The sequence below is a fragment of the Rana temporaria genome, chromosome 2, assembly GCF_905171775.1.
Source record: "Rana temporaria chromosome 2, aRanTem1.1, whole genome shotgun sequence".
Taxonomy (NCBI): domain Eukaryota; kingdom Metazoa; phylum Chordata; class Amphibia; order Anura; family Ranidae; genus Rana; species Rana temporaria.
The window spans coordinates 379,236,657-379,249,235 of NC_053490.1; the positions used below are offsets into that span (position 1 = coordinate 379,236,657).

At 42.1% G+C, this 12,579-nt stretch overlaps 1 protein-coding gene across 2 annotated transcripts in view; it reads right to left on the reverse strand.

Annotated features, from left to right (window-relative positions):
- Positions 1–12,579, reverse strand: part of KDM5B (lysine demethylase 5B) — an 89,614-nt gene that overhangs the window by 17,428 nt on the left and 59,607 nt on the right. For both annotated transcript variants that reach the window (XM_040337835.1, XM_040337834.1), the window contains 8 exons: positions 12,067–12,188; positions 11,163–11,313; positions 7,627–7,741; positions 5,753–6,105; positions 5,501–5,639; positions 3,222–3,401; positions 2,402–2,563; positions 10–489 (listed from right to left, as the gene is read on the reverse strand). In XM_040337835.1, the coding sequence (XP_040193769.1) occupies positions 10–489; positions 2,402–2,563; positions 3,222–3,401; positions 5,501–5,639; positions 5,753–6,105; positions 7,627–7,741; positions 11,163–11,313; positions 12,067–12,188 (1,702 nt within the window). The remainder of the gene's footprint in view (positions 1–9; positions 490–2,401; positions 2,564–3,221; positions 3,402–5,500; positions 5,640–5,752; positions 6,106–7,626; positions 7,742–11,162; positions 11,314–12,066; positions 12,189–12,579) is intronic.

The window sequence follows — 12,579 nt, forward strand, 5'->3', positions numbered from 1 at the left end:
GACTCTTACATTACAAGTCTCTGTCAGCTGCCCAGCAGTGGCTTGCCATCTGTTGTAGAACTGACTTGAGCTGATCCTTTCTTGTGCCAGTTTTATTTCTCCAGAAGACAACATATGTTGTGCCCGATGCTGCCAGTTCACTGTCCTCTCAATAAGATAGCGGAGGGCATCTCCCTCTGGTAGTCGAACACGTAAACGTTGTAGAGATGCCAATAGAGGGAGAATCTTTTCTAGAGGTGGTTTCTTTGAGCGGTGACATTGTGGACACAGCCAGACTTGGGATCCATGCTTTGGCGCAGTAATGCAGCTAGAGTGGAAGCAGGCTCGGCAAAGCTCACACTGGATCATGGGAGCAACGGGTGCGCCCTGACATATGCACACTTTCCAGTCACTTGGCTCTTCCCTTGACAAGATTCTGTTCTCATTAGACATGCGTACAGCATGTAAAGACTCCATCTCATGCAGTCTTGCTTGACCCAGACTTGCCATCTGTTAGGATGTACAAATTAGAGAAGATGAGATTAAAAAAAACTCTTAAGATCAAATCCTTTATCTTATACACATAGGCTGCCTCCTTTAACCCTTTTCACTGCTGGAGACTTCCCCCCACATTTTTCGCAAACATGCTAAAAAGTACCTGTTGAAATTAATTTGTTTTGAGTTAAAACTCAATATTATATAATTTTTTAAACAGATGACCTATAAACTTAACAGGATAGTAGTTTTCATGTTGCTTGATATTAGTGAAAAACGGTTTTATTAAATGTAGAACTATAGGCAAAAACTTTTTTTGGATAGCGTAAGGGAGGATTAAAACTCCTGTCAGATTACACCCCCCCCCACACACACACACACACACACACACACACACACACATTTTCACCAACACTTCCTGTTCCATAGCTAAACAGGAAGTGAGAGGAAATCACTTTAAAACAAGGGAATTCCTTGAAGGGCCACCAAACTAGTGTCCCCATTGGAAGATTCCCCCCCCCACTATTACTTTTCTGTGGACAACCCAAAATTTAGGGTTTTCCTTTACTTTCAATGGTAATGGTAAACAGGACAAAAAGCGAGTGAATCTCCTTAACGGGGGTACAGAGAGCAATAAAAACTGACAGGTGTTCTAAACTCTCCCTACTCAAAACTATTGGTGGGGATATCTGGATGATGCCTGCAGCTACAGGAATCATTCAGATATTCTTTCCAGCCGGTGATTCTGTGCACAATAAGAATGATCATAGCGGCAGATCCACCGCTTGATCGTTCTTATAGGCTTCTCCTGCCACCATCTGATGCTTCTCCGGGCTCTCCTGTGCCATCAGGGGCACGGAGAAACAATTGGCCGGCACCGGATGACGACGATGGCCATCTCTATGACCGCTGGAGGCCCGGGTTCCTGGATGTAAACAAAGCTGCGACCACGGCTGTCAGCAGGAGATCAGTGAATTTGTTTTCTCAATCTCAGCTGCTTTCCAGCCTGGAAGAGAGATGTGGGGTCTAAAGGACCTGTCACAATGGATTCCTATTACAAGTGATGTAAAAATGACCAAAAAAAAAAGCCCCTGTCCCGGTAGCTCGCTCTCAGAAGCGAACATATAAGTCCCTGTAGAAGCTGAGAGTAAGGGTGATGGATTGGCCAAGCCTGTCCCCAGATCTAAACCTTATTAAGCATCAGTGGGGAAGGTGTAGGAGCGCAAGGTCTAACATCTACCAGCTCCGTGATGTCATGATGGAGGCGTGGAAGATGACTCCAGTGGAACCTGCCAAGACTGTTAAGGCAGTGCTGGAAAAAAATAGTGGTCACACAAAATATTTACACTTTGGGCTTAATTTTGACATTTTCAATTAGGGGTGTATTCACTTTTGTTGCCAGTGGTTTAGACATGAATGGCTGTGTGTTGAGTTATTTTCAGGAGGACAGAAATTTTACACTGTTATACAAGCTGTACACTCACTACTTTACATTGTAGCAAAGAGTCATTTCAGTGCAATATGCATTGCAGCCGATTTTCCTTCCTTGGATAATTGCTTGCAGTCAATTTAGATAATTAATGGGTGGAGTCAGTGATCCTTAGAGCTACTATTTATTTCACAAGTTTCATGTCTGTAATGTGGTTAAGTCCTTATAGGCTGAAACGCATCAACCTTTCCTATTGCGTTTGTCTACTGTGGCTTGTCAATAAATACGTCTATTGTTTAAGAGCAACGACCGGAGTGCGGATCATCTTTTTCCTCATTTCAGTGAGGTCACAGGAAAAGGGTATAATAAACTATTTACAAAAATGTGAGGGGTGTATTCACTTTTGTGTGTGTAAAAATCGAGAGAGCGAGCGCGATCTATACAGTATATAAAAACACACAGAAAATATAAAAGTCAAAGCAAAAATATTCCACTTACAGCAGTAGCAGTGTCTTTACTTTCATTCAGAGCTTTCTCAAGCTCTAGTAGGCCATCTGGCTTTGGGTATTTCTTCTTCCCCCCTGAAGCTGTCTGCTCCTTTATCTTTCTCATTTTTCTTTTTAAACCTGGAGAGCCAACATCACTTCGAGGACAGAGAACCTGAAAAGACGTTTAAAAATAAAAAAATTATACATATGTTAGAAGCTTCCTGAAATAAGATGAAAAGATGAAAAGTGAGTACTGTTAGCATTTGTGCCCACAGTCCAAGTTTGGTGACAAAGGTAATAATTTTAAATGTTCGGTTAAAAAAAAAAAAAAAAAAAAAATTTGTAAAGTAAAATGTTATTAACTGTAATAAAATAAGATGGTTTAATGTCCGTTTCTCTGCCCAAGTTCTGACATGTACCTCCGTGTGCAGGTTAGCCCCATTTACTTCTATGGCCAATGCATAGATGATGCATGTCTCTGCTTAAACACACACATAACTGTGTAGTATATGTGGTGCTGAGGAAGGCTTTGCTCGTGTCTCCATAGACATAAATCTTTGCCCATGTACAAAAGTTTTACATTTGTTGAAGTGTTTTCCTGCCCTCAAGTTCAGAACATGCTTACTGAGACTGAGGAGTGAATGCACCAATCTGAAACAAACCAAGTGCTAGTCTTTATTACCCCACCCTACCACAGCGATCACCACTCTGACTAAAGTCTACATAAGCAAAGTGACTTCACTAAACACCCCCCTATTAATATTATTGCTGCATAATACTGAACCCAAAATGAAGACAAATAGCTGAATACTTTTTTTTTGGGCACTTACCTCTAACAAAGTGTAGGGCGAGTTAGATGTTAAAAATGTGCTAGTGGCACACTCCGTCCAGGAATGGACTTCACCCACAAGGGCTTCAAGTCTTGGCAAAGGACCAAGATGTACAGGAATTGCTCTACCCTGATTCACAAGTTCAACCAATCCATCCAGAACAGGAACTCTAGGTCCAGTCTAAAACAAAAATATTCAGAGTAATTAAAGGATGTAAACCTCACGTTCAACAATTACGTTACATTACATACATCATGTGTTAGTCTTCTCTTAAACCCTTACAACACACGTTTTGCTACAGGTAAGCCTATAATAAGGCATACCTGTAGCTACCCTGGATATCTTTTAAACCTGAACGGTTTAGGAGATATCCCCTATATTTGCAGTGCCAATGTCATCTGAAGCAAACTGAAGCAATGGCACATACGTGCCATTGCTTCAGTGAGTGTGCCGTTACCGGCGGCTAACGCGCGCATGCTCCGGCCAATTACAGCACCGGAGCCCGCGATACCTAGAAGTAACTCCGGGAGCGATGTCGGCTGCTGGAGTGGTGTACGAGGACAGCTGTAGGGGCGTCGAACTCAGGTAATTCATAATGAGCTAGGATGCTATGCATACTAGCTCATTATGCCTTCGTCTTGCAGGTTTTTTTTTCTCATAGTATTTACAAACCACTTCCATACCACGCAAATTCCAGCACCCCTCTCCTACGTGTAAAAATCATATTTTTTTTGCTTGTAAATCACTCCCAAACATGATTATATATATATATATATAGATAGATAGATAGATAGATAGATAGATAGATAGATAGATAGATAGATAGATAGATAGATAGATAGATAGAGAGAGAGAGAGAGAGAGAGAGAGATATAAAAAACACAAACAGGAACGTTAGCCCAATTTTTAAATAGATACCCAACATGGCACGTTTTAAAATTGCACACACTCGTGGAATAGTGCCATAGGCGACACATTTGAATTTTTTTTGTTTACAGGTTACATGTTTAGAGTTGCAGAGGAGGTCTTGGGCTAGAATTATTGCTCTCGCTCCAACGTTCACTGGGATACCTCACATGTGTGAACGTCGTTTACATATGCAGACGCGACCTACATATGCGATAGCTTCGGCGCGCGAGCACACGGGCGTTTTAATATAAATATACTTTTTTTTTATACTTTTATACTTTCCCTTATGATCACCTTTATTCGTATTACAAGGAATGTAAACTCTTGTAATAGAAATAGTGTGTGACAAATCCTATTTATGGAGAGATGTGGGGGTCTACAAGACCCCAAATCTCTCCTCCAGGCTGGAATCTCAGCATTTCCAGCCAAGTCCCCGGCATTGATTACTTCCGCTGGCCCGGACGTGAGGTCATAACGTCAAGCCCCGGCCTCTGAGTGTCACAGAGACTGCCTGTGACCATCTTTCCTTTGCAAATGTCTATGGCCAACTTCCGCCAGTGGTTGATTCCTTCTCTGGCTTGCCGATAGCACGGGCGAGCCGGGAGAAGCATTGGAGGTCGCGGCGGGGGGGGGGGGGGGGGATGTTGGAGGGGACATTCCCTCCTGCTGCCGCTATGATTTTTCATAGGGAATCGCCAGCTGAAAAAAAAACGATATCAGAATGATGCCTGTGGGCGTGTCTACAGGCTGGAGCAAAGAAGGCAGAGTCCTGGCATCATAGGACTCCCCTCCATCTGTACACTCCCCCTTTCCCCTGGCAATCGCACTAGCTCAGCTTGAATGCCGAGCTGAAGACTGTGAAATCAGTTACCCTCAAACACTGAGCAGGATTTGAGGCACAAGGGATTCATAGAAGTTAACCTCCTCCTCTGTTAGCAGAGATAAGCACAGATAAGTGTCAGCAGTGTCCTGCTGTGTACCGATTCATGACAGTTGCTCGGCTCCCTCCCGCTATGAAAGTCTTCATCAGTCTCCTCAGTCTGGAGCTCCTTTCAGGAGCAATCTGTGCGAATGGCTGTGAGAACCATGCCCCTTGTCTCATGCCCATGCATAAGTCTCCTAATTAGTCGGTCAGTCACAGGAGAGGAGGGATGGCGACACTTTTTTTTGTGTCGGGTTTCTTTATGGTAGGAAATCGATGAGGATTTGGGATGATTGGCTGCTTCTTTCCTGACCAGACTGGGGGCAGATGGCTTCTATTGCTTTGCTGTGCGAGGTAGACTGGTTATTTCAAATTTTGATGTTTCGGGTTTACATTCACTTATTTTCTGATGATCTATTAAAGTAATATAAAAAAAAGTAAAACTAACCTGCAAAGTCTCCACCTTCTGCAGCCATTCTCGAGCTCTTTCAACAGCATCCCTTAAGGACTCCACACTTGGAAGGTAAACGGGGACACTTTCTGCTTCCCGAAGGACAGCAGTCACAGAACTAAGATTTTGTCGGGGCCTAGAAGAGACAAAATATTTATACATTACAGAAAGGAACACTTACTATGGGCTCCCAACTTTCCAGCAATTGAACTACTGATAAGACACAAGTTGATATAACTGACACCTAACCTTGCTTTGAGTAGACTTTTGCACCGGTCATCCATATGTTCTGACATAGTCAGGAGCTCCTGAAGCTCAGCCATTGCTTTCTCCACAGTAGGATGAGGAGCCAGGCCAACACCCAAATCTATAAGTCTCCTCATAACATCCAGTGTCAGTGTCCCAGGATCCTGGCAGGCTTGCCGTTGTTCCTCTAACCAGCGAACCTGTTCCAGGCGCTCTCGCAAACTTTCTAAAGGCAATTCCAGGTCAAACTGAAAGCTGGAATCAAGAAGCTGCTGCAAATCACTTGATCTGGGCATATCTGTTGATAAAAGCTTCTGACTGCACGTTTGGAATTCCTCCACTCGGTTTAGGAGGTCCTTAAAATAAAAAAATAAAAAGAATAAGGTCACTGGAAGTATTGGAAAAAAAGGGATACAAAGATAGGGAAAAGGGGGAATAATTGAAGAAATATTCTTTCTGATCAGCAAAATAAGACAATATCTCTAGTAAGCACATATGCAAACCAAAAATTTACATACAAGTAAAGAGGGAAGGTTCCAAAAGTGTGCACACACAAACCGTACAAAAAAAAAACAAAAAAAAAAAATCATACATTAACCACTTGCCCGCTGACTAAATGTACATCATTACTTTGGACATTAAATACCTGAGTTATTGCAGCAACTAGCTGCCATAACCCCGGTATCTTTATTTACAGCAGACGACCGGCTTTCGGATAAAAGTGCGCTACAAGATCACTTTTATAGGTGGCGGGAGAGGTGTGCTGCTCCGAGAGCTTGCTGAGGCTACAAGGAGTCCAGTATTAATCCTGTGCTACCTTTAGGGGAGAGGAGACGAGTGCTGCCCTGCGAGTGAGGACACAGCTGTACTATAATCAGTACCCCATTGTTAACCCTGCGCTATTTTTATTATATATATATACACACACATACAATAAATAATATATATATATAATAATAAAATAAAAAAAAACAATGCAGCCTTACCAATGCAGCCTCACATGTGCAATTAATGCAGCCTTACCATTGCCATCAATGGCATCCCAGGAGACGGGACTTCCAATAGAGACGCTCCTGAGTAAACAGGAGATTCTCTTCATGTAATCTGATGGCGCTCGTCCTGCCCCCTCCCTGTCCCCTCCAAGGCAGCACCAATAAATACAGTATATATCTTTTGTGGCCCTGGGGGGCCACAAACAATATATATCCAAATCCCCAGGGGGGGGGCATATTAAATCAACAGGGGGGCCGCATTTGGCCCCCGGGCCGGACTTTGGACATGCCTGCCCTGGATCAACTTTACCTATAAATGTTAGTACCCAGTTATATTATGTACATTTAGGAAAGTATCCAGACATTTCTTAAAGCAATCTACTGAGCTGGCCAGAACCACCTCTGGAGGGAGTTTGTTCCACATTTTTACAGCTCTTACTGTGAAGAACCTTTCCGTATTTGAAGGTGAAATTTATTTTCCTCTAGACGTAAAGAGTGCCCCCTTGTCTTTTGTGTTGACCGTAAAGTGAACGCAACACCAAGTTCACTATATGGACCCCTTATATATTTGTACATGTTGATCATACCCCCCCCCCCCTTATTCTCCTCTTCTCAAGAGTGAATAAATTCAGTTCCTCTAATCTTTCCTCATAGCTGAGCTCCTCCATGCCTCTTATCAGTTTGGTTGCCCTTCCCTGCACTTTCTCCAGTTCCCCGATATCCTTTTTGAGAACTGGTGTCCAAAACTGAACTGCATATTGCAGATGAGGTCCTACTAATGATTTGTACAGGGGCAAAATTATATTTCTCTCTCGAGTCCAACAGAAGTGTCTACTGCTGTTATATTTATAAAAATGTATTCTCAAGCATAAAATGTATAATTACCTTGAGCTGAGGTGTCTGGTTGATGCTACATGGAAGAGAATGTAGCTGCTTTACAAAAGACTTGAGTTCAGCAACAGTTATCTGATTCTGAGACTTTCCACCCCCTGACCGAAACCTGCAATGAGGAAGGGCTCTATTAGTCACTGATAAACAACTAACTACATCAATATGGCAGAGGAAAAAGGCAAAAACCCAATGGCTTTGGGCCAATGTCAACAGCATCAGTTTGACATCATTTTGTAACACTTCTAAGGTGATTCATTCACTGACCTTTGATCTACTTTTATCCTGTAGTTGATCTGCTTCTAGTGGGCTTTGCACTCCTATTAAATGTTGGGAATTCAAACCCCACTTGAAGCGCACAAAGGCAGGTGGACATAGGCCGTTAAAAAGGAACGTCGGTAAAAAGGGAGGGGAGATTTTTCTCAGAATGAGCAACACACATGAGTACTGCTCAGCTCTAGAACCTGTGTCATGACTTATTTCCCACAAGTGTGTTAACAGTCTGGGCTTTATCATTATTCATTTTACTATGTAACAGTACTGGAACAAAAAAGTAATTACAAGGTCCCGTATGCGCTACGCCAATGACAGCATATTGTGGAATGTTGAACGTTTTATTTTTTTGTCATTGTATACTGAATGGCATATACCTTGTACTGTGAAAGCCAAAATAAACCTTTTTTCTGATTAAAAAAAAACAAAAAACAACTGTCTGGGCTCAGAGGAAATGGACAGAATGAAATGGTTGTCCCTCTGCCTCAAGAGGAACAGCAGCACTGAACCGAGGATGAACCTGTGGACAGCACTGGAGCATGGAGAAAATATAGAAAATCTCCTTTCATTAAAAAAAAAAAAAAAAAAAATGAATAAAATGTAAATACTATAATCTTCATTTTTCAAGTAAAAATCCAATATATACAGGCTCCAGAATTTTTTTTTTTGGAACGTTTGGCATAATGCGTAACTGTATACAGATTGCTGTGTGCACTTATTCAGTTTGACGTTACGTTGGCTGCAGCCTAAGGAGCACAGGCTGACAATGCTGATAATTTTGATGCAGTGGCTTAGCGTTGCCAGATGGCAAGTACCGTTAATGCCAAATTTTGCAATAGATTTACACACACAAAAAAAAAAAAATAGGATTTTTGTCTTACCAGTAAAATCTTTTTCTTGAAGTATATAACAGGACACATATGATGGTATTCCGGAACCAACAGATTATGCAGCTGCCTTCAGCAGATAGGACATTGTCAAACAAAGTAGTAAAGAAGACAGCAATGTATAACCTTTCCCACTTCCAGCAAGCCTTGGTTATTTAGAAAGCAATAAAATGAGTAACCTTGTGGTGCAGGTAAACGTGCACAGACCGCCCCTTTCCTGCATCATGTTTTGGTGTGAATGGGCTCCAAGACAAGAAATGGCTGGGTCTCTGACCAGCTCAGTCCACTTTTTCAGGAACTGCTGTTGACTAGGATGATGCCAGACACTGTACAACACAGTAAATGTGTAGAAGACAGTCCGTAACTCCATACATGCTCTTTATAAGTCCAAATTTATTGCAACTCCATAAAAGATGAATGCATACAGCAAATGTAAAACACGTTTTTAAGGCTGAAACGCATTATCTGCTGCATATAGGAAACCCAGGCTGGTGACCTTTGGCAGGGCCAACTCAGTTGCGCTAGGTCAAGGTACATGTGAACTGCCGTCAATAGGAATATAAATAGTATCCTTAAAAATACACTACATAATCTAATTGTACAAACTTCTATAAATATACCATGTAGTAAATTTGCCTGCCTGATTTGGTACAAACTGAACGGGCAGTTTAGGTGTGTAGTCCTAAAATAATTTAAAAAAATCTGAAAGATTGTACAGATGTTGTACAAGCAAACCGTATAGTGTATGGCCATCTTAAAGAGGAACTCCAGTCTACCCCCCAAAAATTTAAAGTCAGCAGCAAATACTGTAGCTGCTGTCTTTCAATACAAGGATACTTGCCTATCCAGGGATCCAATGCTGTCCTCACGCAAGCCAAATCTTCAATCAGTTTCAGGTTCAGGCGCTGGCATCTTAACTAAGGGAAACCGGCAGTGCAGCATCACAGCCAGCTACCCACTGCATATGGGCAAGCCGCGCTGCACTTTGTGAAAGTCCTGTAGTCTTCTAGGACCTGCCATATGTCCCAGAAGGCTGCAGAGGAAGTCAAACTTTTGCAGAGATCGCAATGGTGATCCAACCAGGAGAGGGTACCTGACACAACTAGGTTCTGATCCTGACCCCAACCAACACCACCCTCTAAAAAGAGCCAATTGTCAAAGAGAGGGGGTGGAATGCAAACAAGCAGAACTTCTCCTTTTGGGTGAAATTCTGCTTTAAGTTTGGGAGACATATCAGCAGACTGAACTTCCTTATGTATCGAGTCCTCTGAACCATCATGCTCTTCAGGAAGTGCAGATGCAGCCAGAGGAATAATTAGATGTGAAATCTAAATTCAGACATTGGGACAGAAAATTCCTCTAGATAAGTAGGCCGGCAACTCTCCTGAAGGGGTAAAGGAGGACTCTGGGGATGGTAGCAACATAGTTTTGGGAAAAACTGTACAGGCTTGCAGAATCAGGACCCTTAGGGCACATACTGCAGACCCTCCCTGAGCGATTTCCAGAACATAGATCGTCAAAGCCACTGGTCCACCCCTTGTGCCTTTGATGCACCATGAAATGTGAGCTGCCCCACTTCGGTACCCAGGCTGAAAGCCCAATAAGTCAAACATTGGGGCAAATGAAATTTTTTTGAACCAGGACTTATCTCAGCACCTGCAGCAGAATGAGCTGCATATGGAGCTCCATTTTTTAAAATGTATTTATTACGTCAGCAGTGTGTCATGCAGATCTCCAAGTCAACCTTGAGGGATGTTTGGGACAAAGGCTCATCCAGTGATCTTTACCCAGTAGACATACCCCCTAGAGAGTCTTTAGGACCAGGGTTCCACTGATGGGTGTACCACGGCCCTGGACCTGTAGAACACACTACAACACATGCCTAGGTGAGCACCGAACGCATCGTCGACTGCCCAATTCTTCCTGGTGTCCGAGAACAGTTTCCCTGGGCAAAGCCAAGAGGTAACCAGAAGCTGCCAAAATGAGCCACAGTGACTCAGCAGCAGCTAAAAGAATCTAAAAAAAATTTTTAGGAAAAGAACAGAAAAACAAGAAAGTGGCTTGCTTTTCTCAGGGAGAATACATCTATTCTCATAACCGCAGCAAAAAAAACAACAGACAGACTTGCTGGGAGTGGGAAGAGTTATAAAGGACTGTCGTTTGCCAGTGTACAATCTCCTGATAGTAGGCTATATAACCCAATTATTCCAGAATACCATAATGTACACCAAGAATATTTGCTTAAAAAAAACGAATATTGTGCCTCATACTAAAATGTATTTACGATTTACATACAACAAGTACAGATACATTTTATTTCGCTCTTTTATACAATGCACACAATTCAGTTTTATCATTCCCTAGCTGTATAACCTGGTTTGGCGTTTTCCATTCAGCAGTTGCTGTGCAAGAGTTCCACACTTCTCCGCATCTTGCACAACAGTACGCAAGTGTCGCAAAAGGTCATTATCAGGAAATTTCCTAGATTCAGATTCTTCCATAAGAATTCGAAGACTGGGGAGGCCTAAAAACAACGATCAATCCATTAAACTAAGGCAAAATGACAACCATAATCAAAATGTTTCAAGACACAGAAATTTTCCCTATTACGTTTCTGATTGTAGCCAACGTGTAATTTTTCATTTTAGCCTATCACATAACACAAGTTTTTTCCACTTTAGTCAGAAACCATTGTATGGCTCACAATTTTGCCATAACCCTTCTGGCGATAATGGTCAATTTGTGTGGGCAACAGAATCTGCATTACTATGGGCCCCCTTAAAGCGGAGGTTCACCCAAAAATCCACTTTTTGACATTAGCTGTAGCATACTGCCAACATCTGCAGTATGCTGTTTTTTTTTTTTTTTTTACTTGTACTTATCGTTATATGAGCCCTTGTTTTCTGGCTCCGAGCGGGGAATCCTGCGGGGAATGGGTGTTTCTAAGCGAAGAGGAGTTGATTGACGGCTGCTAAGGCGCGTCTTGGCCTCTGTTTAATCTTTAACTGCCATGATGCTGCACATGTGATCAGTTATGACACCAGCCATTGGATGGTTTGACAGTTTGGTTGAGAGCATAACCAATGTGACAGTTAGCATTCCCGGCATGCCAGGAATGTAACTGCTTTTTCAAACTGTTAAATTGATGGGTTTACTTCCGCTTTAAGGATGCTGGAAAGTTCATTTTGAGGGTGAACCTCCGCTTTATTAATGTCCATACTAGCAGGGAAGGCTGGCATAACAATTCAACTTGCCATGCCATAACAATTCAACTTACTCTTTTTACTGGCTGTTGCTTTAAGAGAATCAACCACCTCGAAAGCCCAAGCATCATAGGATTCTGCACGTAACTTCACAGCATTCATCATGGGATACAAGTCATCAAGAGAGTAGCGATACCTGGGAACATGGCAAAAAAATAATGTTCGAAATCTTACTGCACATTGCTTTTTTTACACAGTAAACTATTGATATTGTTCTCCAGTGCTCTTGAAATTTCTGCATTGGTAACACAGCAAACTAGGAAAGTACATTTATCCCTTAAATGTTAGCGGTTGTCAATATATTCGTGCCTGTGTAAATGAGTCTTTTTTTTGCTTACAATAAAACCACTGTAAACTACTCAAGCACAGTGCAGAGAAAGGCTGAATTCTATAACATGGCAATGCTTCTTGAATACTTTATCAGATGATCCCAGTCTACCAAGAAATTATTTTGAGATTAGACCAGTCCACACAAATCCAGGCATTCTACATTATGGCCACAGTAGTTGATTTCATTTCAGTGCTGA